This window comes from Denticeps clupeoides, chromosome 16 (genome assembly GCF_900700375.1).
Source record: "Denticeps clupeoides chromosome 16, fDenClu1.1, whole genome shotgun sequence".
Taxonomy (NCBI): Eukaryota; Metazoa; Chordata; class Actinopteri; order Clupeiformes; family Denticipitidae; genus Denticeps; species Denticeps clupeoides.
This window is the reverse complement of record NC_041722.1, coordinates 5,706,399-5,730,875: the sequence shown is the minus strand read 5'-3', so window position 1 is coordinate 5,730,875 and position 24,477 is coordinate 5,706,399. Positions and strand designations below refer to the sequence as shown.

General features: G+C 43.7%; 1 protein-coding gene across 5 annotated transcripts in view; it reads left to right on the top strand.

Annotated features, from left to right (window-relative positions):
• The window catches only part of mtss1lb (MTSS I-BAR domain containing 2b), a 56,947-nt gene that overhangs the window by 9,737 nt on the left and 22,733 nt on the right, over window positions 1-24,477 (top strand). For all 5 annotated transcript variants that reach the window (XM_028955874.1, XM_028955872.1, XM_028955873.1 and 2 more), the window contains exon 3: window positions 204-277. In XM_028955874.1, coding sequence (XP_028811707.1) covers window positions 204-277 — 74 coding nt within the window. The remainder of the gene's footprint in view (window positions 1-203; window positions 278-24,477) is intronic.

The following is a 24,477-nucleotide window of genomic DNA, read 5'->3' as shown; positions in this document are numbered from 1 at the left end:
ACAAAAAACACATCTCGAGACCACACAGCAATAAACCAGTACATGCTTATGCCAAAATCAATTCCAAAATTGGACTTGCAATGTACAAAAACCCTGTTATTATTGATTTTATTTCCATAAAGTATCTTATATTACCATTACTTGTGAATTGTATGCCTTTTATCTGAATTTCTTTGAAAATGTGGTATTTTTCTGTATTTTAGGACCACGGTGCTGGCGGCAGTGGCTTTCCTTGATGCCTTTCAGAAAGTGGCAGACATGGCAACCAACACCAGAGGTAGGATAAAGCACGCGTGTGTTGAATCCCATTTGACTGCGCTGGGGGAGGATTTTGAGGTTTTGTGTGGCTGTATGATATAGGGAGAGGGTGCGCAGGGATTTGCGATAAAGGATCCCCCTCCCGCCACCCTGTGTTTATGGGTTAATCTGTGGAGGAAGCCGGGCCAGCGAGAAAGGATCACTGTATGGTGTTTCTGCACGGAAGGAGATCTCTGGATAACTGGATCTGACAGTGTGTGACATGCTGTAGATGATTTGTGTGTGTGTGTGTATATGTGTGCGTGTGCGATCTCCATTATGGTTCAAGCTCTGTCAGTTTATGTCAGACAATTTATTCATATCAGTCATACGCCAATTATGCATTAGGGCAGCAGCAGCACTTCCTAAATTTCATGTCTGGCTCGGAACGGCGGGATTTAGTTTCTGTCATAAGACACTGTTGCCTCTTTTAGATTAGATAATGTCCTTTTTGATGCGCTTACAACTCGGCTATGTGCCACCCCGCCCGAATGGAGATCGTTTGAGAGGCATTGTTTTAAATGGAGGTCTGTGAGGGGGAAAAAAGGCTCGGTTCACGGCCCTGGAGAGAGCTGGTGGGCGGCGGGGTTATTTTTGGCCTTGTGCTGAAGTCATTGTTACGAGGCTGAGTCAAGAGCCTTTGAGGAGCACTGCTGTTCAGGAGAGTGATGCGCTCTACATCAGCCTACACAGGAGGATAGTAAATTTGCAGTCTGTGCAGAAGTGATTTCTTTTTACATGCTTTATGATGGAGCTTTCATCAGTGTCGGGCCGTGGGATCCTGGGGTGTGGCTGTTTCCTGTTTCAGGGGTGTGGTATTTTTTTAATGAGCTGACATGGCTTGGAGTGTTCCTGTATGCCTCATAAACCAGCGAGGGTCAAGTTCTACACCCACGTTGTGGTGCATAGGAGGCCTACATTATATCCCAAGACTCTGGAGGAAAAAGTTGACTTTGTGAATTTGGTCCCATCTGGGTCCTGTGATTTCAGGGACTGAGTTCTGTGTGACTGGACGTGGTGGATGGTGGAAGCTGTGGCAGATGCTGTGGCTATGATTACTGCAGATTTGTGTGTGTGGAGAGAGAAAATGGCAATGGTGAATGTAGGTCAGAAACCTGTGTTCATACACACACACACACACTCACACACACAAACACACATAAGATGAAACATTTCTGAAAAGCCGTTCCAGTCAAATTTAATTACTTTTCTGACAAAAAAAATTATTTACAATTACAATGTGTTATAATGCAATATGTGTTACTTGTGCCACTCTTATTTATTATACTTACAGCATTTATATATTTTTAGTTTTGTGAAAATGAAACATCTTCTTATATGCATCTGTGGAACTTTCCTCTCTTCTGTGAACTTCAAGCGTTCGGGTTCTTTATCAGCAATTTGCATCTTAATTTATATATTAAAAAAAAACTAGTAAAGTAATTGCCCTGTTTTCCATCATTGATGAAGAGCATGTTTTGGCCAAAGGGAATATTTTTGGTGTGCAGTCATGAGGGTCAAGGGGCGTGTTTTCTCTTTAATAAGGAAAATGACTTTGAGTGGCTCTGCAGTAATGATGTTCGGATCTGATCAGGAATGACGAATGCCGCAGCCTCAGGCCAGTTCCGCGTTTTCTCTCTGACTCAGTCTGGAGCTGAAACGGAAAATGTTCTGTTCCGGGATGTCCGCCTCTGAAGCTGGTCTGGATGGCTGAGGGCAGAAAGGTCACATGACACACTGCTCGCCAGACCAGGAGGGAGGCCGCCAGCCGTCTGCACACCTTTCAGACCTTCCTGGGGGAACACTTCAAAGACCCGACCATAAAGACCTGAGGGTGAACGAGAAACAGGTTGATAGAGAGCGAGAGAGAAGGAGAGGCCATTCTTGGGCTTGGGATCCAACGGTCCAGGGGACCATAGAGGACGGGAAAGAACATGACAGAATAAAGACTGACAAAGAAGGGGCAAAGAAAGGGGAACTGCTAAAACACTCATCAGTAGTTCATTTACATTATCTGTGTAACATTACATTGTTGTATTATGTATTACACACTTGATATAATAATATCAAATGAATAACGACTGATCTTTGAAAAATCTGTGGCCATTTTTCATGTATGTGATGGATGATGTGGCATATGAACGTTTGGATGATGTGGCATACGAAAGGGAGAAAGTTAAAGTGCCTCCTCTCATCCACACCGCCACGGCTGAGGGGGAGGGAGGACAGCAAACCGCAGCGCGACGGAAACAAACACAAACACACACACACAGGCCTTCATTCTCTCTATAGGGGGCCTGCTGCCGCCGAATGGGAGGCTTGGGGAGGGGGGAAGTTGCGCTTCCTTTCACTAATAACCAGTAATCTGCTTCTCATTTAGCGCCGCTTTACGGCTCTCCTCCACGCTACCAGTGCAACTCACATTTCCCCCTGTTTTATGGTTTCCATACATCTGAAATGCATTGCTCATTGACATGTGGCTTATATAACTACAAGCTACATTTACAGTTAACCTTTTATCCAGAGAAGGTTCCATTAATCTGAACATCAGATCGAGTCAAGTAAATGATAAAAAAATGACTGAGGGTCCTAAACTCCACCAAGATCATTTACATTTACATTTACAGCATTTATCAGACACCCTTATCCAGAGCGACTTACAATCAGTAGTTACAGAGACAGTCCCCCCCGGAGCAACTCACGGTTAAGTGTCTTGCTGAGGGACACAATGGCAGTAATTGGGATTTGAACCTGGGTCTTCTGGTTACCCACTTTACTTTGTCATCATGCCTCAAGGGGACACAGCAACCAAACCATCGAGTTTCATTTTATTAATTTTTTTTACATTCCATTTCTTTTGAACCTTGTGCTTTTTTGTTTGGTAGGACTTAGCTACTAACGTCATCACATGCAGGGAGGTCTCATCACACTTTACCAATCTTCAGTGTCCTTTACTATAAGGAGGCTGGAGAATACAAACAATGGAACTTGTCCTTCCCTTTTATTCCTCTGTACTTTGATAGTGCTCAAACTGACAAGTCCTTTTTTCATTTGGTAGGATCTTGCCACTAACGTTATACTTTTGTTGTTATGCATGCATGTAAGGTTGCTTGGATTCAAATCTGTATGAATTTCTTTACAGACACAAAAAGCAGCTTGGTTCTTTGCACACAGGCAAGAAAAAAACACATTCATGAACATGTAAAGAAATAAGAAAAGCTACTTTTGGCCCATCATCTGAGCTTTCTCTGTCCACTGTATTCTCTCGCTCTCTATCCGATTTTGGCTTCAGCTACAGCCGGCATTAAAAACTGGAGGACTATCCCAGAAGCCTACCCAAAATGCCTGGCAGGCTGTCCCAGTTGTAAAAAGAAAGTGCGCAGATGTGCGCCCGGACAGCAGCTCGTCCATGGCTTCATTGGGGTGTTTTATTGCCCGTTAGCCTGAGTGGAATAGCAGCAGCCATAATGAATGCAATAAATCTGATTCAAACGCTGCAGGGTTGAAATGGCTTCCTTCAGACAGTGAGATGGCCGCCAGTGCAAGAACTGGGTTCATGTTTGGCGTGTTGGATGAGGACGTACGAAGTTGTTGGTCAGCTACGATGTAGAAGGCAGGGTGCTTCTATGATATCGGGCACCTTAACATATTCATTTGCTAAAAAAATACTCTAAAAATAGCAAATCAAAAAATGATTTAGCATTTCTCCAAGACAGAATCTAGTCATGACTGAGGATGCCCATTCAGAATTGCATAATCAATTTAACATGCAACAGTCTTTATGTTGAGCCCTTTCAAATACCATAACATTTTATTAATACAGTGCCAAATTCCACAATGAAACATTCAACATTAAAACCAAAATGTCATTGACAATAGGGGGTTTAGCAAAAGATTGATTATTAGAAAACCCTTTTCAATTAGCTTAGTACAGCTGGCAGAAGCTGTAAAACTGTCCAAATTCACACTGGTACAGTATCTGGTACAGATGTGGGTTTGACTACATCATTATTTCTATCTCTGACTATTTTGTATTTACTTTGTCACAAACTTTATAAATGACCCTAAACTTTTGAGCTGATTGTATGTAACTGCATTGAACTTTCCAGAATATTAATATTCACTATGAGAAGATTTTATGAAAGTATTAGGAAGAAGCGAATCTGCTTTAAATTCTAGGTATGTAAGGAGAAGTAAAAGGCTCCTGGCTCATTCAGCATTTCTGCTAAATGTTTTCAGACGTCTTATTATTACATGTTCCACCAGGCACTGACTATCGAAGCTCTATGTTAAAGATGAATAAACCGAAATGAACTTATACTGGCATAGAAGAAATGGCTTTGGTTGCAAGACAAAGAGTTGTCGTAAAGGCTCATGCTGCAGCTGTGTGGTTACGTCTGAAGGGAAAGGACGGCTTTGAAAGGAAGTGTTTGTCTTTTCTTTCTGCTTCCAATTTGGATGTAAGAGGATGTTGTGTAATTGCTTCTGTGTGTGTGTTCATGAGAAAAGCAGAGAACAGAACATTCTGTCGGCTGAAGTCAAGGTCGGGAGAGGACCCTGTAGGTGGTTCAGGTGTAGGACTCTGTGCAATATGCTGTAGAATAACCTTTTTTTTTTTTTTCAAATGAAGCAGTCTCAGCCTTCAGCACCTCCTCATCAAATGCTGTGGGAGGGGTGCTCACGGGAGGCCTGTTAATGCCACCGACCCTCCCGTTGGCATGGGACGCCTGACTCAGCTCGTCGTGTGACTCCCCCCTTCTGGGAACACCTGTTCCTCGCTGGGCCGCGGCTTATGAAAAGATCAGCAGTCTCAGACCCCCTCCTACCGCCTCACACTATTAACACCACACACTGCTGAGATGGAGACTAAACAAAGCGTCTTGTGCAAGTGAGCAGTCACAGCTTTCTGCCAAACAGGCTAAAAAGTCTAATGAGATTGTCAGGTTTTAGTGGAGGTGTAGTGAAAAGAAATGAAGTGTTGCTATGTACAGTATGTACAGTTCACACTGGTATGCAGCTGTTATGGCTTTTGAAAATTTGCATCATTAAGCTGGCTTCAAAAGGTTTTGATGTGGAGCAGTCCAACAAAAAGGGGACATTCCTAAACACCTACAGGACATTTGTTGTGCCTGATTGGTCCCCACCATAGTATTAATTACCAGAATGGTTATTAACATCAGTGTGAAGTTCTATTAGAGCATTGTGCGATGTTCTGAATGAGATTCAAAATACTGATGCTGGCCTACAAACCCAAACATGGGGTTTCACCATGCACCTTGCAGTCTCCAACTCTCCAGTACTGCTCGGCTGGCCCTCCACCGCTGAAGGTACGAGGAAGACTCTCATCTTGACTCTTCTCTGTCTTGGCCCATATGTGGTGGAATGAACTTCCGCAGCACAGTCACTGAGTATTTTCAAACGGCAGCTTAAGACCTTCCTCTTTAGACAGAATTTAGACTAACTTCTAACTTTCTTATCATTTTTATTTACGAAACACTACAACGGAGTGAATAAAATGATTTGTATTCATAGTTGGGGTCCTATTGAACAAGAACAGATTACATTCATAGATGGTAAATGTATGAACCATACGATACCATATTTCTTTATAAAGCCCTTTAACACAACAAAGGAGCTGACCAAAGTGCTGTACATTAAAATAAAAAATTAAAGATAAATTACCAGGAACAGGACAGACATGGGCAAAAAGTTCATTAAAAATAAAGAATAAAAGGAATAATAAAAGAATAAAACAGAAAAATAAAAAACGAGCGAACATGCAGCAATTTGAATTAAACAAGCAGTCAAATAAAACAGGAAACATTTAAGACATCATAGTAAAAGAGTTAAGAAAGGACTGCCTAAGAACCTTCACTGGTCTCACAATTCAGTTTGATTACGATTATCAATGCCTCGATTATTGATGCATTGTGATGCATCCCATACATTTTGTACATTACGTCACATGATTTTTCAAATAAAAGAGTTAAGGAATAAGAGTGGACTGAATTCCAACTGTTTTTCTGCTCATTGGAGCAAATATAATGCGCTGCACTCGCCGCCAGGTTTGAGCTTCTTCTTAAGAAACAGCGAGTTGAGCTCCACGCAGTGCTTGCCGCAGGGCTCAGCACAAGAAATAGGTGTGGTATTTGAAACTCCTGGTATGACTATAATGTCGTCTATACATATAGATCTCTGGACACTCAGAGACTGATAAGATCAGCTTTTCCTCCATTCCCGTTTTTGTGTGTGTGTTTTAACTGACATATTAAACGGTGGAGACTCACCCGCCTCTTTCTGCCGTACCGCAATTGGGTTACACGTTCCCTCCGTTTTTTCCCTAGGTGTGACAGACCCTCGGTGGCCTACGAAAGGAACCCCTTTTGGTCAGGCTGTCCTGTCACACTGCTCATGTCCTCCTGGCAATTCCAGAGGCAGGGAGTGTGCGGGTTTGTGCGGCGATACCTCGGTCGCCTACGACAGCTACTGTGGGGTTGAGGAGACTGTATGCATGGTCCACGTGGTCCCGGTTTGCTAAGCTGGAGGACTTGGAGTTGGGGTGCATCAGGGGACGTGCTATGGGGGGGGGGAGTCCTGTCACAGTTTCGACCGTGAGGGGGAGTCCTGGCCCGTGTGCGGGGCCGGGGATTCCATGGAGTTTGCCTCGGATCACCTGACTGTCTGCACCTGGTGTTGTGAATCTTTGTCCTTGTTTTCCATGGTCCAGTATTTTTGTTACAAGTAAATCTCCCATATTGTGAAGACCGTGCGTGGCGCCCTTCCATTCTGCCTGCACTACCCACTGTTCCATGACACCAAATCATTAAACCACTGAGCAGATTTACTGTGACTTTACTTGAAAAAATATGTTTCTGCTGACTCTTGAATCTTTGTTTACTGTCCATGTTGTGCATTAATTATGAACAGGCCCTAAACTTGTGCCTTCAACCCTCACCTTGAGGTAACCCTAGTCCACAGAGGAAGAACAAAGCCTGTTTGTTATTTGAACACGCCATTCCGGTTTTCGTCCCTTCTTCCTCTTTGGCAGTCCTTTGGCCATAAGGGAATGCCAGAGTGGCTGTTTGTTAATTAGAGGAGAGGAATGTCAATAGTCATTAAGGACGGTATGAGCTTGGGGGCTGTGGCTGTGATGCTACACGTCTTTTAACGTAACTTGCTTCCCACAATGCACTCTGTGCTCTGCAGGTAGCCACCAACCTTTGGTCTTTTCCAGAGGAAATCAGTTCGGCTTTATTTATCATTTCTCCCAGGAAACGGCTCATATAAATGTGAAAACACTCAAAGACGTCAGTGGCTTTCATCCCGCGCCTGATGGAGATTTAACAGTGGTTTGCAGAATTATAGCTTTAATTAAGATGTCTGCCTTTTCAGCACCCCCCCCAGCCATACTCTGCGCTCTGAGCACCCCATAGGGACTGACAGCTGAGGGCTGTAAAGGAATTGGCAGAAACCTGTTAAATTCAATGAAAGGCCTTCGTCCCTGTAGGTAGCTTCAGTGGCTGCTCGCTCCCATGGAAGTGCTGACATGCAATTGTGTGTGAATATATATTTCTTTTATCTCGCAAATGCAAACTGGGGCTGAAGCGTGATGAAAAAATGGGTTTTGGGCGAGCGCGCGTGTGAGCACGCATGCGCCAGGATTTTCATTTATGCCTCTTTAATTTAATTCCATCCAGTGGGTGGAATCTGATGGGTCAATGTGGCCGCAGCAGTCAACATTATGCACTAATCCCTCGGATGGCGCTGGGAGGCGGCGATTGACTGCGAGGGCCTATCTGTCCGCGTCCATGCCACCGTCCATTCAGCTGGTGGATTTTGCGCCATGTCGTGCCACCCGACCGGCACGGCTCAGGATGAGGTGGATCACTGCAGTGTTGCTTAGCAACAGAGATGGAAGTGCTCTGACTGCTTGTAGTGTTGCTAGGCAACTGAATATTTTCATTTGTCAGTTACAGTGTAGCCTGGAGGTTGTGGCCATGATTTCAAAATACTGCAAAATGTGCCCATGTTTTACCAGGCAATCAAATATGACCAGAAATTCTGGAAAAGCATGTCCTCTTACAGGCAAGGTGTCACTGTAGGTTAGGGATGTCACAATACCATTAATACAATGATTTAAAATAAGATGAGATGATCGTTTATTAGTCCCACAAGTGGGAAATTTACATTGTCACGGCAGAAAGTGGGTGTTACAAGATAAGAGAAGCATAAACATTATGCCAACAGTATAATAACAGTTGTACTAGATCTGGTTAGATCCCTTCTGCACATTAATTAAAGGAGCAAGAGAAATCACCTTCATCCTATCATGAAGCATTATTGATGTCTTCCACTGATGATGAGGATGCTGATGATACCCATATACCCACAAGTGTAAATCCTGTAAATCACATGATACGACCTACAGGCGATATAATTCCAGCCAACTTTTTACCATAAACTCTGACAGTATCTGCACAACAAACACCAAAACACCAAATGAGGTCATTTTTTTTGTCATTTTTGTCAGTTTTTCCCTCAAGTTGTTAGTCTACCATCTGTAGGTAAGGTGTTGGCCAAAACATGCTGCTTTCCCACAGCCCTGGTGTGGAAGGCCTTTGAGCATCCAGACCTGTCTACTGCAAATGGTGAACATTGGAAATGGGTCAGGTTGTGTCTGAGGAGGAGTTGTGGTTGTTGTTCTGAGCAGCTCTCTCTTTCACTGTCTCTTTCTCCCTGTCTGTCTCTGATGTTCTCTCACACAGCTCTCTCACTGCTCTCATTAAGAGCAGACTTGGCCTTGGCGCTGAAGCCGAGTTTGTTCTGCTTCCCACGTTCATAGTGCTGGCCTTGTTGCGGCAGGCCTGGGACACAAAGGGGGACTGTAACCCCAGGAAGTGTCCTGAGAGACTGGCCAAAGGCTCCGGGAGTGAGAGAGGGAAATAGATGACCATTGTGATGGCTTCTTAATTAAAAACAATCATGTTTTTGTAATGCATTCAAAAAATTAAAAAGAAAAAGGCTATCTCAGGGAGCTGGAGATGACCTACTTACTGATGAAGCTGAGTGAGAAGGTTTGAGAGTCAGGATTTGAGGATGTCATCAATGTGAAGGAACCCGATTGCAGTAACGCGCAAGAGATCCATTGAGTATTGCTCTTATAATTTACGAATGCGGAACACTGCAGTGTCTTAAAACACAAAACAAGTGGGGAGAAATTTTTTTTTGCATACTACAGATTATGACGCTCAGTATGGACACAAGTCTATCAGCACAAATGTAATAATGCAGCCGTGTACGGATATGCATACGTTGCTCACAGCACGTATAATTCTGCCTTTAATTGTGAAATGGAAAATTTGCTTTGTTGTTTCCATAATGAGAGAATGCGAGACCTGTACGGATGGCAGCAGGTTGAGGAGGCAGGTGCATTTACTTTAGTGGCATTTATCAGATGCCCTTACCCAGAGCGACTTACAATCAATACTTCCAGGGACAGTCCCCCTGGAGACACCCAGGGTTAAGTGTTTTGCTCATGGTAGTATGTGGAATTTGGTCTTCTGGTGTATATGCTATCCAGTCTTCATCACAAACCATGGACATTAAAGCCCCATGGACATTAAAGCCCTACTGTTTGGTCACCATTACATGGTGAGCTAAAAAAGCGGCATTATGAGCGGCAGTGGTGGCCTAGCGGTTAGGGAAGCGCCCCCTTAATCAGAAGTTTGCTGGTTCGAATCCTGATCCACCAAGGTGCCACTGAACAAAGACCTGTCTCCAAAGGCTCCCTGGGTGCCTTTCATGGCTGCCCACTGCTCACTCAGGGTGATGGGATAAATGCAGAGGACAAATTTCACTGTGTGCACCGTGTGCTGTGCTGCTGTGTATCACATGTGACAATCACTTCACTTTAGAGTGCTGGCCACTGCTAGCTGGTTAGTATGCTATCTTGAGTGGCTGTCTTAGTCACAACATCAATATTCCCATTTTGTGTCATTCTGTTCTTCAGAAAACTACCTTAAATGTCTATATGACAATGTGAAGGGCAGTCATAACAGGGAAGGATGGTGAGAATTCTTTTGCCCATATGGCAATTGGGCATGAGAGAAATAATGAATGTTTCAGTAATGCATACGTCTGTGCAGAATTTCAAATTTTAATAATGACACTAGGCCAGTTTAAAACTTGATGCCACCAAGTACACAATATTTACATTTAGGCATCTTATCCAGAGTGTCATTGTGATACACAGCACAGCACACAAAACTCAAATTTAGGACTTTTTAATGATATGCAGAAACCCTGCCGTGCGCTCTGTGCTCTCGCCCAAAACGAATGGGTCAGGCTGCAAGTAGCCATGGTTTCCAACAGGTGATGCGACTTTGTCATTTCTGCAAGGAGCAGATATTTCTGCGGTAAGCCGATATAATCAAAATCTCTCCCGTTTGCCAAATTTATATCGCATACCGTTTATACCACACAGCCCTAATTTCAGCCTTGTACAGTAGTTATTATCACACTTTCTAGTTAATATTAATTTCTATTTTTTTGTGGAAAGAAAAGGTATTAAGCCATGCAATCATTTTGGTTGATCTGAGCACGAAAGTTCTTTGACATGTGAGAGTAGTTTCAGTGTTTTCCAGAAATCACCCAGCAGTGACCATGATTGGCTCACACACGGGGACTGAAGCTTCTTTCCACAACTCACTGCCAATACCAAAGGACTGATAAACCCACATAACACCGGAGTTTTGTGTCTGATTTCACCCCGATTACATGATAAATGTATAAATTGTGTATAAATGTGTCCTGTCCATGTCCGGTCATCAATGTTTTTACGCTTTTTTGTACCATTGCCTCACTCTTCATATCTATGTATTTTGGATTTATAAATCCCTTGTTTTGCTAGTTGTGCACTTTTTCCCCTGCCCTGATGGATTCCTGACACTTTTTTTTACTGTAAAAATATTGTTATAGATTTTATAGGTATTTTTTGGCGTATCTGTAATCTCGTTACTTATCTTGAACCAGACAGTGAAAAAATAGCGAACCGTTTCTGGTTCAGTGTTGTATTATGGAGTCTCATATTCTAGCTGTAGAACAGAGGGGGTGAACTCGCTGGGGTGGGGCTCAGAGTTGGAGTGGTCAGACGCCCTGGGCCATGGTGAGGGTAATCCCTGGTATTAAGTGTTAGCAATCAGGCGTGTCCCTACTGTCCCTACTGCTGCTGCTGGCTCAGCTGAAGCTACCATCACACATTTCATTAGCCCCGCCTCCCACAACCTCGTTCTTTCTGTCTCTTTGCTTTCTGCATCTTTGTGTGTTTGTGTCTTTTCTTGGCGTCATTGTCTCCCCGAAGTGCGGTGACACACCTCGCTCTAACCCGCCAATCGCCTTTCATCTGCCACCTCTTTGTTTTCTCTGTTATTTTTTCCCCCATTGTTCATCTGACTGTCTCTCTGTAGGCATAGACCCACACAGACAGCACTGTGACCATAAAGGGAGATTTACTGATGAAGGCCAGTCATGGTCAGTGGCCTCCATAATGCCCCTGTTGCATTATGGGAAGGGGATGGGAAAAGGATCCTTCAATAAACGTCTGGACAGACCATAAATAGAATATCTAATGCCTCACAGAGCGGCAATGTACGTATACGTGTTTTAGAGTGTGGGGGTTGGTCTAGAGAAATGGTGGGGCTTCTTTCTTTCTTTCTTTCTTCAAATTTTTGTCTAGTCCTCTAGGTCATTTTATGATGCAGATGCAGAGGACATTAACACCGAAGGGTGGTAGTAGCATAGTGGGTAACACACTCACCTATGAACCAAAAGACCAGAAAGTCACAGGTTCAAACTCCACTTACTAAAACTGTGTCACTTAACCCTGAGTGTCTCTACTGATTGTAAGTCACTCTGGATAAGGGCGCCTGATGAATTCTGTAAATGTAAAATGTAAAACTTTGAAGTCTCTCTCTATCCGACTGTTTCTATCTACAAGTGTGCCTCAGATGAAAATAGCTTGAAGCTGTGTTGCTCTCGTCCAGGAACAGCCCCCGTCTCATTGCTCTGTTGCGGACTGGCTGCTTTTGCGTTTGTTCTGTGGTGGGAGACAGCGCCAGGCTCTTAGGAGGGATCGGTCAGGACACGGTGGAGGAGAGATTGGTCTATGGGTTGGACCAGGGGAGCAGAAAGAGAGAGGGTTGTGCCAGACCCTCCAACCCCCTCCTGATCTGGGGCTGAGGGGCATCCCTGAGACCCCTGCAAGCCAGGGAGGTGCATAGGGTACAGATTTCTACCCTTTGGTGCTGAAGAAGCTCCCTGAAAAGGTCTTTTTTTCCCCTCTTTCTTGTGTTGCATGGCCATTGTCCCACACCGCTTTACACACTGAACACGAAAAAGGTCAGCTAGAGCACCTAGTTTTCAGGCCTGATGAAACGATTGCAGCAGCACTCAGGAGTACTGGGGGGTTTTCCCACAGCTTGGAGAAAAGGGATTTGGAGCCGAGCCAACCGGACTGCATTAAGGGGGTCCGTTCTCAAGGAGACGTGAATCTTCTCGACCAGACACAGGAGAATGCTTTGGGCAGACAAACGAAGGGCTTGGACAAGGAAGCAACTGAAAAAATTGTCCCTTGACTCAGGGTTTACAGAGAATCATGGAGATTTCTCGTTTTTGGCTTTTGATTTTTCATTATTATTTTTTCTGGCCCATGCAGAATATCACTACCTGTTAATCTGAACATACTCTTGTATTATGGCTGTCCATTGCTGCTTATCCTCATCTTGCCTGAGGCATCTTCACCGCCACACTGTCGACATGCTGCGCACACAATGCCGTGGACACGTCCATAAAGGTCAGCAGGTCACGGTCCCGGGCTGATGACCAAACAGGATGTTTGAAATATTTACAGGGCTTTCACTGGGTCTTCGTACAAAAGCTTCTGTTCCTGGGGAATATGATATTTCAGGATATGAGATGATATTGTTTTAATAATTACTGTAACCGGAACCTGACCGCATCCTTTAAAAAAAAGTAAATAAATATAAAAACCCTGCCCAGCAGCAGGATGTGGGAGAGCAGGAAGATTAGAGATTAGATTTTCACATCAGGAGTGGAAGGACATATATTGTAGATATTTGCTGAGAGGCTCACTTTAAATGTCCGTGTGCGTATTGTTGAGGGGTGCTGGGTTGGACATAGCTCTGTGCATGTTGTGTGCCTGGGCAAGATATCAATGAAATAACATTTCATTGGTATCTTGAAATGTATCAATGAATACATGTATTTAATATACACTAAATATATAATATTAAATATGTAATGAACAAAATAATTTCTCTGCTCTCCACAATATTTTTTTATTGACACCTTCTTGCGAAAATATAATACAATTTATTGGGCACACACTGAAAAATATAAGCATTTGTTAGTGATATTTTTCAGAAGACTTGTTTTGCGCATTTTATAGGGTTATCCTGAAATAACAGCTTGCAATCGAGGTAATGAGTATATTTGTATGCAACATTATATTTTTTTAATTGTGTACTGGATATTAAGGGGCTTAATTCTTGCCATACTTTTGGGGTTTTAGATTATTTAAACATTTTCATTGGTAATTGGGATCTACCTGATTCATTTTTAGTGGGGCAGTGGTGGCCTAGCGGTTAAGGAAGCGGCCCCGTAATCAGGCCCCGATCCGCCAAGGTGCCGCTGAGGTGCCACTGAGCAAAGCACCGTCCCCACACACTGCTCCCCGGGCGGCTGTCATGGCTGCCCACTGTTCACTCAGGGTGATGGGTTAAATGCAGAGGACAAATTTCACTGTGTGCACCGTGTGCTGTGCACATGTGACATTCACTACACTTTACACTCATTTAATTTTTTATATATTACAATTTTAATATTTTATTCTCTCATTATTTTATTCTCTCATCAAATCTCAGTTCTAAGACTATCATCGTATGGAACATTGTCAAAATTTCTGTTACACCCATGCTGTACACAAGGAACACAGTCGTTCAATAAATGCATTATAGCCTCCACTTTTAGTGTATTTGTGTATGAATGAAAACTGGATTCTCGAGGCAGTGTTGAGATTATGGATTATGGTTGGGCTGTCTTTGGGATTTCCCCACTCTCCATTGCCGTAGCGTTGATATATGCGCATTGCCGTGTGTCAGTATGAGTATGTGCATTTAATCCTCTTTCTGTGTGTCTGTGACACACAGACCGAGTTTCTGGCGGCCTTGCATGGCCTGATGGATCAGCGCGTGGCGGGCGGAGCATCACGCCCATAAGTAGCTCGGGGACTCCGGCTTGGCAGATGGCATGCATCCGTGGTAACCATCTGGACATATGTGAGAGGACGGTGCACGTGTGTCGTCATGCATGTGCTTCTGTGTGACATGTTGAGGAATGCGAGGTCCACTATGCAAATCCAGTCCACTCCACTCAATCCAAACTGCAGTCTAGTGAAGATCTGGGAGACGTTTCCATCCTGATATGTACTCACTACTCTTCTGTTAAGATGATGCTCTTGTTTCCAGGCCTGTACTGCTGGAAAACAGGATCTTCTGGCCAATGAAAAAAAAAAAACAGAAAGATGAAAAGTGTGCTTTTTGTACAAAAAGAAAGAAGGATAGTGCAAGAGAGGAAGAGGCAGCAGACTGGATTAGGATTGACTGTCAAGCCTTAGGTAACATTAAGAGAAGCAATCCTCTGACTGATGCTTTGTCTACCTCTGTGGAAAAGGAGAGGCAGATGAGAATGTGATGAATTGATGGACCCAGCGCCACGAGGGAATGTCTCCACAGACAACGTTGCGCCCCCCCCCCAGTACTAAAAATGTACGTGAAACTTATAGAATAGAATAGAATTAGAATAGAATAGAATTATCCTTGTAAAGATTATATTACCAAGTAGTAGGTTTAAGGGTTACATGGCCCAGGATGTAAATTGCATGAGCAGCACAGATGTCCACGCTGGAAACGAAAGCCAAATCTGTGGACACCTCCTCTGGATTCTCCTCTCCTGGGTGGACAGGACACCTGCAGCTCTCCAGGTTCTGGAAGTGACCGCACTTTTCCTACGAGTTCAGCACTTTTGTCTCTGTGGGTGAAGACAGACACGTGGCGGTTTTATCTGTTCTCTCTCTCTCTCTCTCTCTCCTGAAGCGAGTTCAAGGCCTCTCTCCAGTGCGGATAGGAAACCGAAGCCCCACATCCTGCTAGCCTGTCAGACGGGCCGAGTTTGCTCGTGGCTGCAACGGGACGGAGCTGTACCGCTAAAAAAAAAAAAAGTGCTGAGTGGCCTAGACTAATAATCACTCCCTTTTATTTGATGTCCCTTCTACTTCTCAGGAGAACACGATGTTCGGGCCAACTGCAGCGGTCCCTGCGCATCTGCTTTGCATAGATCTGTAGGCTTGTAGCTTTAATTTAGAAATCTCAGGCAGTGTTGGCAATAGCAGGAGACTTATTTGGCGGGAGGCTTAGAAAAGTTAGAGGATGCTGAGTGCTGGGCTGCCAGGGCAAAGCGCGATTTAAAAACTCTTTAATGACAACGCGAGAATCTCATGTGGGTGCCACTCACGCCAGGCCTGAAGGCCCCGAAACAAATATTGTGTGTGTGTGTGTGTGTGTGTTCATGCTGTGTAACAGGTTGCACATTTCACATGTGGTCTGAAGCTGAGAATGGCTTGCGCTGTGTGGCCTGCGCTTTCCTCGCCTCATCAAGTGACCTCCACTGCTCATAAATCTGAGGGCTTTCAGCTCGTCCCCACGTTCACCTCACACACACACACACACACACACACACACTTACACACACATATGTGCCTGTACACTCACACTCACACATTTGGTTCTCAGTATTCTGTGGCCTAGGGATGGGCGACATGCCGTGAATAGTGTTATAAAAATACTTTCCCACTATATACATAGCTGCTATTTAAAGAACATTTTTGGAAGACTGATGAGTGAAATTCTTTTAATAACAATTTTTTAAGAGATAATAACTGCAGTAGTGTTTGCGCAAGAATACCTTTCTATGCATTTAGGCTTATTAGGCCATACGGCTATGTGGATGTTGATGCCAGAATACAAATAGCTGCACGGCGTCAACTGTTGATGTCATGCACATCATGGAAGCTGGAAACATAAGCTGACCACAGCAGCAGCCTTGTTAGGGTTTTTTTAGGGAAGATATAGATATTAATCCCTTCGTCAGGAAGCACTTACTCTGTTTGTTGGACTGTTTGGTTGTCAGTTTTGTTTCGTGCGTTGAGAGAATGAGGAATAGACAGGAAACTTTGGAGAGTGTCCAGCTTTGTAGCCGGGATTCCAAAGGCAAATGAGTTCCGGTATTTATTTATTTTTTTTCGAGATGGTGAGATCATGTCCTATGATTCCTGCTTCCACAGCCTACTGTACGCAGAGCCTCCAGTGCTCCAGCCATGAAGTCAGTGTGTTTCCATAAATACTATGGCAGCCATCCCGGAGACGGCGGAGAGGGAGAAAGAGGGAACGAAAGGGAGTAAGAACGTACCGGATCTCATAGAGACACGGAGACGGTGTGAACATGCGCACACTGCTGTTCGGTTCATGGTGCCATGTGACTTGTTTACTGTCATCTGGTGGACCGTGACCAAACTTTTATTCTTCAGGGACTACAGAACGGTTTCTGGCAGGTCTCGGGTAGGGTTCACTAGTCACTTCAGATCTCCTAAACATTCAATATGTCTTACTTACGGTGCAAGACAAATACGGTTAAAATAAGAAAAAAGAAGTGGCTCCAAACATTTGGATTATAAGTGGATGACATTTTATTTAAGATTGCAAAAAGGGACTTTTTTTTTTAGTTTGTGGTCCTGTTGACCTGAAAACAAAAAAAAATTACAATTATGATTGCATAATAATTGATTGATTCTTATGTTTTAAGCTAATATCTGTGATCAGAATGAAAGATATGCTGCATTCAGTAGGCCCAGTCTTTACGGATGCCCAAGACACATATTCTTCTGCCTCTTCCTTTTCTTGCACCTTGAGAGTGCGATGGTAAGTGTAGTTATTTTTAGTGCCGTCCCATGCCAGAAACATTTTTTTGGGGTATAAATATTCCGTCCTGTCCCGGAACATGTGAGCACGTCCTCGGGAGAAGACGTTTGCTAATTAGAACCAGATCACCTCACGGCCGCTCGTATCCTTCTGATTCTGCTCCTCCATTAGCTCGGTTACGCTCATCTCGTTGGCGAACGCAATTCTCCTGGCTTGGACCTGTGTGTTTGCACTGTAAACATAGCTAGCTAAGCTTACTTTAGGCCGTAACCCCTCACACACTGATCCCAGCAGTCTTTGGGAGTGGGGGTGGGGGTCGTGTGGAAAGGACCAGCTGTCTTGCTGGATACTTCTGTGAAGGAGCCGCAAGCTGTGGAAATTCCTCCCGGTTCATCAAAGCCAGAGTGGATGCTCTGAGGGTCGTTATTTACCCTTTGACCCTATTTAACCTTTTTAAAGATGTTCATGCTGATGTGGACCAAAATGTTCTTGTAATCAGTCGGGACTTCCTCAAATTCTGCTTTCATTTTACCTTATTTGGACGGGATCTTGTCAATAGTATATACTTTTTTTTATAACTGACATCCTAAATACAAAAGAATGACCTTGTGACCTTGAGGCAACAACCAAGCTATGTGTGTCCACTGTATTCAGTGATTATTCAGTCTTTGCTGTGAGGTCATGTGGAGGTCAGTGTGTTGATGGGATATTAGAACTCATTTGTTTGAATGTAGGCTGTGCGAGAAACCAATATGGAGCAGTGATGGGATCTGGAGTTCTGGTTCCCTGCCATGTACCCTGTGATGGACTGGCCTTGTTCTTGTCTTCTGTCCAATGCATGCTGTGATACGTGTCTTCAGAATGTCGATGAATGGATTATAGCGCCAGATGTGATTAGGTCATGAAAACCTGCTCATGTCCTGACCCTTCACAGATAGCCACGCCAGCAGTATATAGATGCATGGTTGCGGGATAGTTTGATGAGTAGGTGAAGGGTCACATGAGGCCTTTAGTGTCGTCCACAAATTACTTGGATATTGATTTTGGTTCACAATCAGTTATTCCTAATGGCTTTTGTGAGCTTTGTGGTCTTGCCCTTGGACTCAACTGACTTGGAGTGTGTCCTGGGCTTGTGGCTTTTTTCTAGTCATGCAGGTGGATCACTCTTCTCACGTTGCTGGTTCACCATACAACATAGTGAGTGTCTGTGTGAGTTTGATCTCCAAGTATTAGTTTGCTAAAAAAAGCTATGCTTTGAAGATCTCAGTGTTCAGGGGGCAGCCACTTTTCTGCTGACTCTTTCCATATGGTGGTACAACGAGTGTAAAAACAAGGTCCAGATGTGTCAGATCTTTGCAGACTTAATGAAAGGGGACACTGAGGACAGGCGCCATGCAAATAAATATCCTAACCCGATGCCCGAGCCCTTACCTCAGGACTGTCCTGTGTGCTGGTGTATCTATGCACCGTGCGTCTGGAAAGTATTCCCAGCGCGTTACTTTTACACATTTTGTTATGTTACAACCTTATTCCAAGATGGATTAAATACATTTTTTCCCTCAGAATTCTACAGCGTGGTAGTAGACTAGTGGTTAAAACACTCAAAAGTCACAGGTTACTTGAGGTTGACAAAACCTCAAGTAAACTTTTTTCACATTGTCATTATGGGGTGTTGTGTGTGGAACCCTAGGGGAAAAAATCATTTAATCGATTTTGGAAGAAGGCTGTAAAATTGAAAACTGTAGAAAAGTGATGCTCTGTGAATACACTGTATATTGTGATATAAAATGACTCTGTGTAAACAATTATTACACAAAATAGTATAGAAATATGGCTTGTAAGTGATGCCATAACTCATTCAACTTATCCTTATTTGCCCATTCAGGGACACACAAGGTACAGACACACACACACCATTCACTCATACCTATGGTCAATGTACTATTACCTACAGTTACCTACATATCTTTGAATGGCTGGAGGAAATCTGAGAACCCGGGGAAAACCCACACCAACATGGAGAGAACGTGCAAACTCTGTGCACACAGGGTATGAGATGGGATTCAAACCTCCAACCTTGCTAACTGCCACTGCGCCACTGTTTGGCTTGAGGACATTTACTGAATATAAAAAGGTGGAGGATTGCACCATTTGGAAGGCTGTGATGCAATTTCGTGGACAATTTGCATAAACTTTACAACATCTGAAGTATGTAATTTTATTTCATTTATTTAAAAAACTATGCTTGGGTAATGAACAGTTGGACTTGAACGTGCCGACTGAATTAGATCACGGCCTTTTTTTAATGCAAGGCCTGTGCTCCGGTGAACTCTGCGCTAGCGCTCCAGTTAACTTACGCATGCATAAACAGTGGTGACAGTGTGCTCGGGGCTTTGCTGACCGAGCCGCTCACGGGCCTGTGGTTACTATCAGAGTCGTGGCGTGCAGAGTGTGCCGTTGTTCACCGTTGTCTGGCTCTGTCTGTACTCTGATTGCCGTGGTGATGTGTACGGCTGTTCTGTTTGTACTACAGTGGTACTATACATTTACATTTACAGCATTTATCAGACGCCCTTATCAGAGCGACTTACAATCAGTAGTTACAGGGACAGTCCCCCTGGAGCAACTTAGGGTTAAGTGTCTTGCTCAGGGACACAATGGTAGTAAGTGGGATTCAAACCCGGGTCTTCTGGTTCATAGGCGAGTGTGTTACTCACTAGGCTACTACCACCTTAGTATACCTCATCGGTCGCTGTCGTGACACAGCTCCTGTGCAATTACCCTGAAGTTTTGTTTTGGGGGCTTCACCTCTGAATATGGACTCACGCCGGGCAGGGAATAGAGGCACCCATGAATTATTCTGCTTCATGTGCTGTAGTAGTCGTCTGAAGACTCCCTTCCCCCTCGTCTCGCCTTTTCTGTGTCTGCTTCTTTTTCTTGGTCTGTGTCTCTGTGTTCCACATCATTCTCTGCATTTCTGATGGATATCTTACTGTCTTAGCAGATCAGAAATAATGTACCCAGGAAAACGGTGTACATTATGGGATAGATGTGATCTTCTTTTTCAGGAGAGGCGCTCATGTTACTACATAACGATTGTGTCCCTCACTTTCAAATTTGGATCCGATGGCAGTTACACATGTTGAGCTCCTGGGTGGGGACATGGCCGGGCATATTATTGTTCAGAATTGTGTGTGTTTGATATGTCTACATGACAGCAGTGTGTTTTTATAAACTTGTATGGATGTTGTGTCCTGTTTGTGTGTTTGTGTGTGTGTGTGTGTGTGTGTGTGTGTGTGTGTATGTGTATAAGCATGCAAATCATGATTGCAGTGTGAGTCTTGCCTCGGGCTCGGATATGTCTCTGCACAGTGTGTCTCAGCACAGGAAGGCTCGGCTGGATTGGACCTGAGGCTGGTGTTTGGGCTGAATCTGGGACAGCCTAGTCTGGCCCGTCATCAAACATAAAAAATGCACGTGTTTGGGTGCGCTATTATAATGCATTATACAGGTACACATGCATACATGTGTTGGTGTGTGTGGGTCTGTATAGAGGGCATCATTCATTCATGCTCATTCATTTGTGCAGCAGACAGTGATTCCATGAGAACTAGGCCAGTCTGTTAGTGACAGAGAGCTTGGATGTATTTCTGCTCCAAATAAACACACACACACACACACACACACACACAAACACATGTAGTGATGAGGACTAATGTGCTGCCTGTATGCAGGATAAGTGAGATGATCCAGGCATCTGGACCAGTGCTGTAATTAAGGCCTGTCTGGACTGGCTGCTGGTCAGATTGGTACAGCGGTGCGACGGAAGCTGCTGGATTAAACAGCTGCATGTAGGGCGCCTTTCTTACCATTATTTCCCTGATCCACATTTTCTGACTCTAAGCTGGCTGCTTGCTCATCAAACCAAAACAGCAAACCGTGTGTTATTTTGTGTGTGTGTGTGTGTGTGTGCCACTGTAATCCTTGTGTCTCCCAGCAGGAACGTAACCCATAAAATAGAACTATTAAAACGCTCCTAATCCCCGAGAGGAACACTGCAGATAATTAGTACCAGAGCTCGCCAAATGAGACTCTCTCTCTCTACCGCTCTCTAATACTGTCCAAATGTTGCTGACCCCCAGAGCGCATGCCATTCACACACTACGGATGTTCGCATGTCCAGAATCTATCATATTCGTTTGCATTGTGATTTATCTGTACAATACAGTAGTGAGTAGCGTACACGTAGAGCATAGTGGATACATTTTTTTTTTTGTGTGTGTGTGTGTTTTTGTCTGAACGTTCCAGCACTGGGAGGGATTGAGAGGGAGAGACTGACAAATCCCATTGCAGATTTCATCTCCCTGGTTGCTATGGAGATGCACTGGTGGGAAGGCCACAAAGCCTGGGGTGCGGAAAAGAGGAGGGGGTGGTGGTGTGCGTCAGAACGGGGAGCTGGAGAAAAATAAGGGGGAAGAGAGTGTGAAGAAGGAAATGATGAGGTTGAGGGGGATCATTACTGTGTGGAATCTCTTCATTGATATTCCCTGGGAAAGAGGAGCTGGATGGACCTGCTGGTTCTCACTGCTGGTGCCTCTCTCTGTTGATGCGGTAGGGTGATACATCCCCAAACCCAAAAAATAAAACCTCTCAAGGGAGCTGGCCCTGTAGAAAACGGAAAAATAAGCCAGAATTAACAAATGTCTTGACCCTGTACTGCCTTGAGTTTGATGTGAAAGGCTTTTTGTGGGTGGTGAATGGTGTGAAATACAGAATTTACCACACTAGTTTAATGAAGTACCATTTAGATTAAACGTCTGGAATGTTTATGTTGTAATGTGATTTTTTTGCATCAAGAAAGAAGATGCATATTGCAGATCTGGGTAACTGGAAAATAGTTTTCTTTTGATATAGAAACAGTGGCAATATCAGCTTGGAGAGGAAAAAACAGGAAGTTCTTATCTCTTTTTGGATTTGTATGTGATAAGGGGTTATTTTGGTTCATTATGTCATGTGGGCCGAGTGCTTGATAAGCTGCGTCCCTGCGTTTCCTCGACTGCTTAAAGGCCTGAGGAGCCACAGTGACATTTTCAGTGTGCCCCGCACCAGGTCAGTGTGCAGATGTGAGGTCAATGTTGATGCGCTGTGACAGCATCACATGCTACATCACACACTATGCACACATATTCCATTTTTATGACATGCTTGCTGTGTTGTTATTTGAAATTCTTATGACAGGACAGAGGGGACGCTCCCCGTCTGCTGCATTGCGTGTGAAGGAGTGGTAAAGCATTACTGTGGAAGGTGGACGCTGGATCAGGCCATTAGTTTTGGACCTGAGGCGGTTACAACCCCCTTGATCCCCATTCATATCCCAGTTCCCCACACAAAGTCATGGGATAGCATGTGGGCTGCTGTAACAGATCTTGTGACAAAATTAAAAGGAAAGAGCGAGGGAGAGCAGACAGGAGATAAAAAGGCAAACTAAGCCAGCGTGAAAACTAAGCACTTGAATATGTGGCTTCAGCAGGCAATATGATGAAGCAATAAAAGTAGAAGGACCTTACAGGAATATGCTTGTATTTTTGTGTGTGTGTGTTTGTGTGTGTGTTTAACTCTCTTGATGACATCTGTCTGAAAGAACAGACATAGCAGTACAACGCATTCAGACACCCGTCTGTCTGTCTGGCTGTGTTCACAGCAGACAGCTCACCTGTCAGACTTGGACCTGAGAATTGATTTTCAGCATAAATAAATGGATGCAGAAGCCCGGTCTTGGGTTGTCCTGGCAACAAGCAAAAGCCCAGTCCTCCATTGACCTCCCCTTGCTTATTAGTCCTTTCTTTCATCATATTTTAGGGCTGGCTTAGTAATGCTGCAGGTGTGGGATACCTGCTATATAAACATATAGAGCAAGCATCAAGTGAGCAGTATAGGTAGCATATTACTAATCTTATAATTAACAAATTATAGTATAGTATAGTGCTGCACGATTAATCTAACCGCAATCGTAATCGCGATGTCAGTCTGTGCGATTACATGAACGCAAAAAGCTGCGATTTAAATGTGACGTGTTTGGTCACATGACTTTCGATTCGGTTCAATGGAGACCTCAGATTCGTGACTCACATAGACATATGGGAACACGTACGTCAACGTCGCCGCCATATTGCGAGAGGCTGTGCCGTGCAGTGAAGCATATACATAAAAATGCCTCACTATTGTGCTGCTTAAGGCTGTACAAACCGCTGTACGCTCCAAACCAGATCCCGGGGGATTACATTTAATAGGTAAGGCTGGACAATTGTTTTGAATATAGTTGGCTATTATAAAATCCCGTTTTATAAGTCTTAACCTTAGCTAAGCTAGGCTAAGCTAGCGAAGATATGCATTCCTGTGTTCAAGTCAGCCTCCAAACAACATTTTGGCTAAACGTAGGCATTAACTATTTAGACTGTTCTTAGCTGTTTAGTTAACTTTTTCCAAACTTTGAAGGTTTCCTAAAGAAAATCACCTCAGTTTACAAATGTTAACCTTAGCTAAGCTAGCGAAGCTATGCATCCCTGAGTTCAAGTCAGCCTCCAAACAACGTTTTGGTTAAACGTAAGAACTATAATACGGGATTTTATAATGGCCAAATATAATCAAAACAGTTGTTTAGCCTTACCAGGATTTGTCGTTCAACAGTAATGTTTTTTTAAAGTAAAGACTTTTTTGTCATTATTTAATTTTGTAGAATATTGTATTTTGAAAGCACTGGGAATTTCAAGTTGTTATAAGTAGTTTGTATGTTTCACTTTGAAATTAAACATTTCACTATTAGTAATTTCTATGTGACTTTTCATTGATATACAAGCAAGTGCCCTTTATCATATCGCAATCGCATATTGCAATATTGATCTCAGTAATTGCAATATGTATTTTTCCCTAAATCGTGCAGCCCTAGTATAGTACTATGGCTGTATCAAAATTCACTGTTCAAAATGGCAACATTAATTATGTTCACATCACAGTAAGAGTACTTTACATGTATACTGGCCAGCCTATAATACACGTAGCATTTGTGAGCTAAATCCCTCACTCGCTCACTATCCACAACTGTGTATTCCTAACGAGGGTCGTGGCTGGG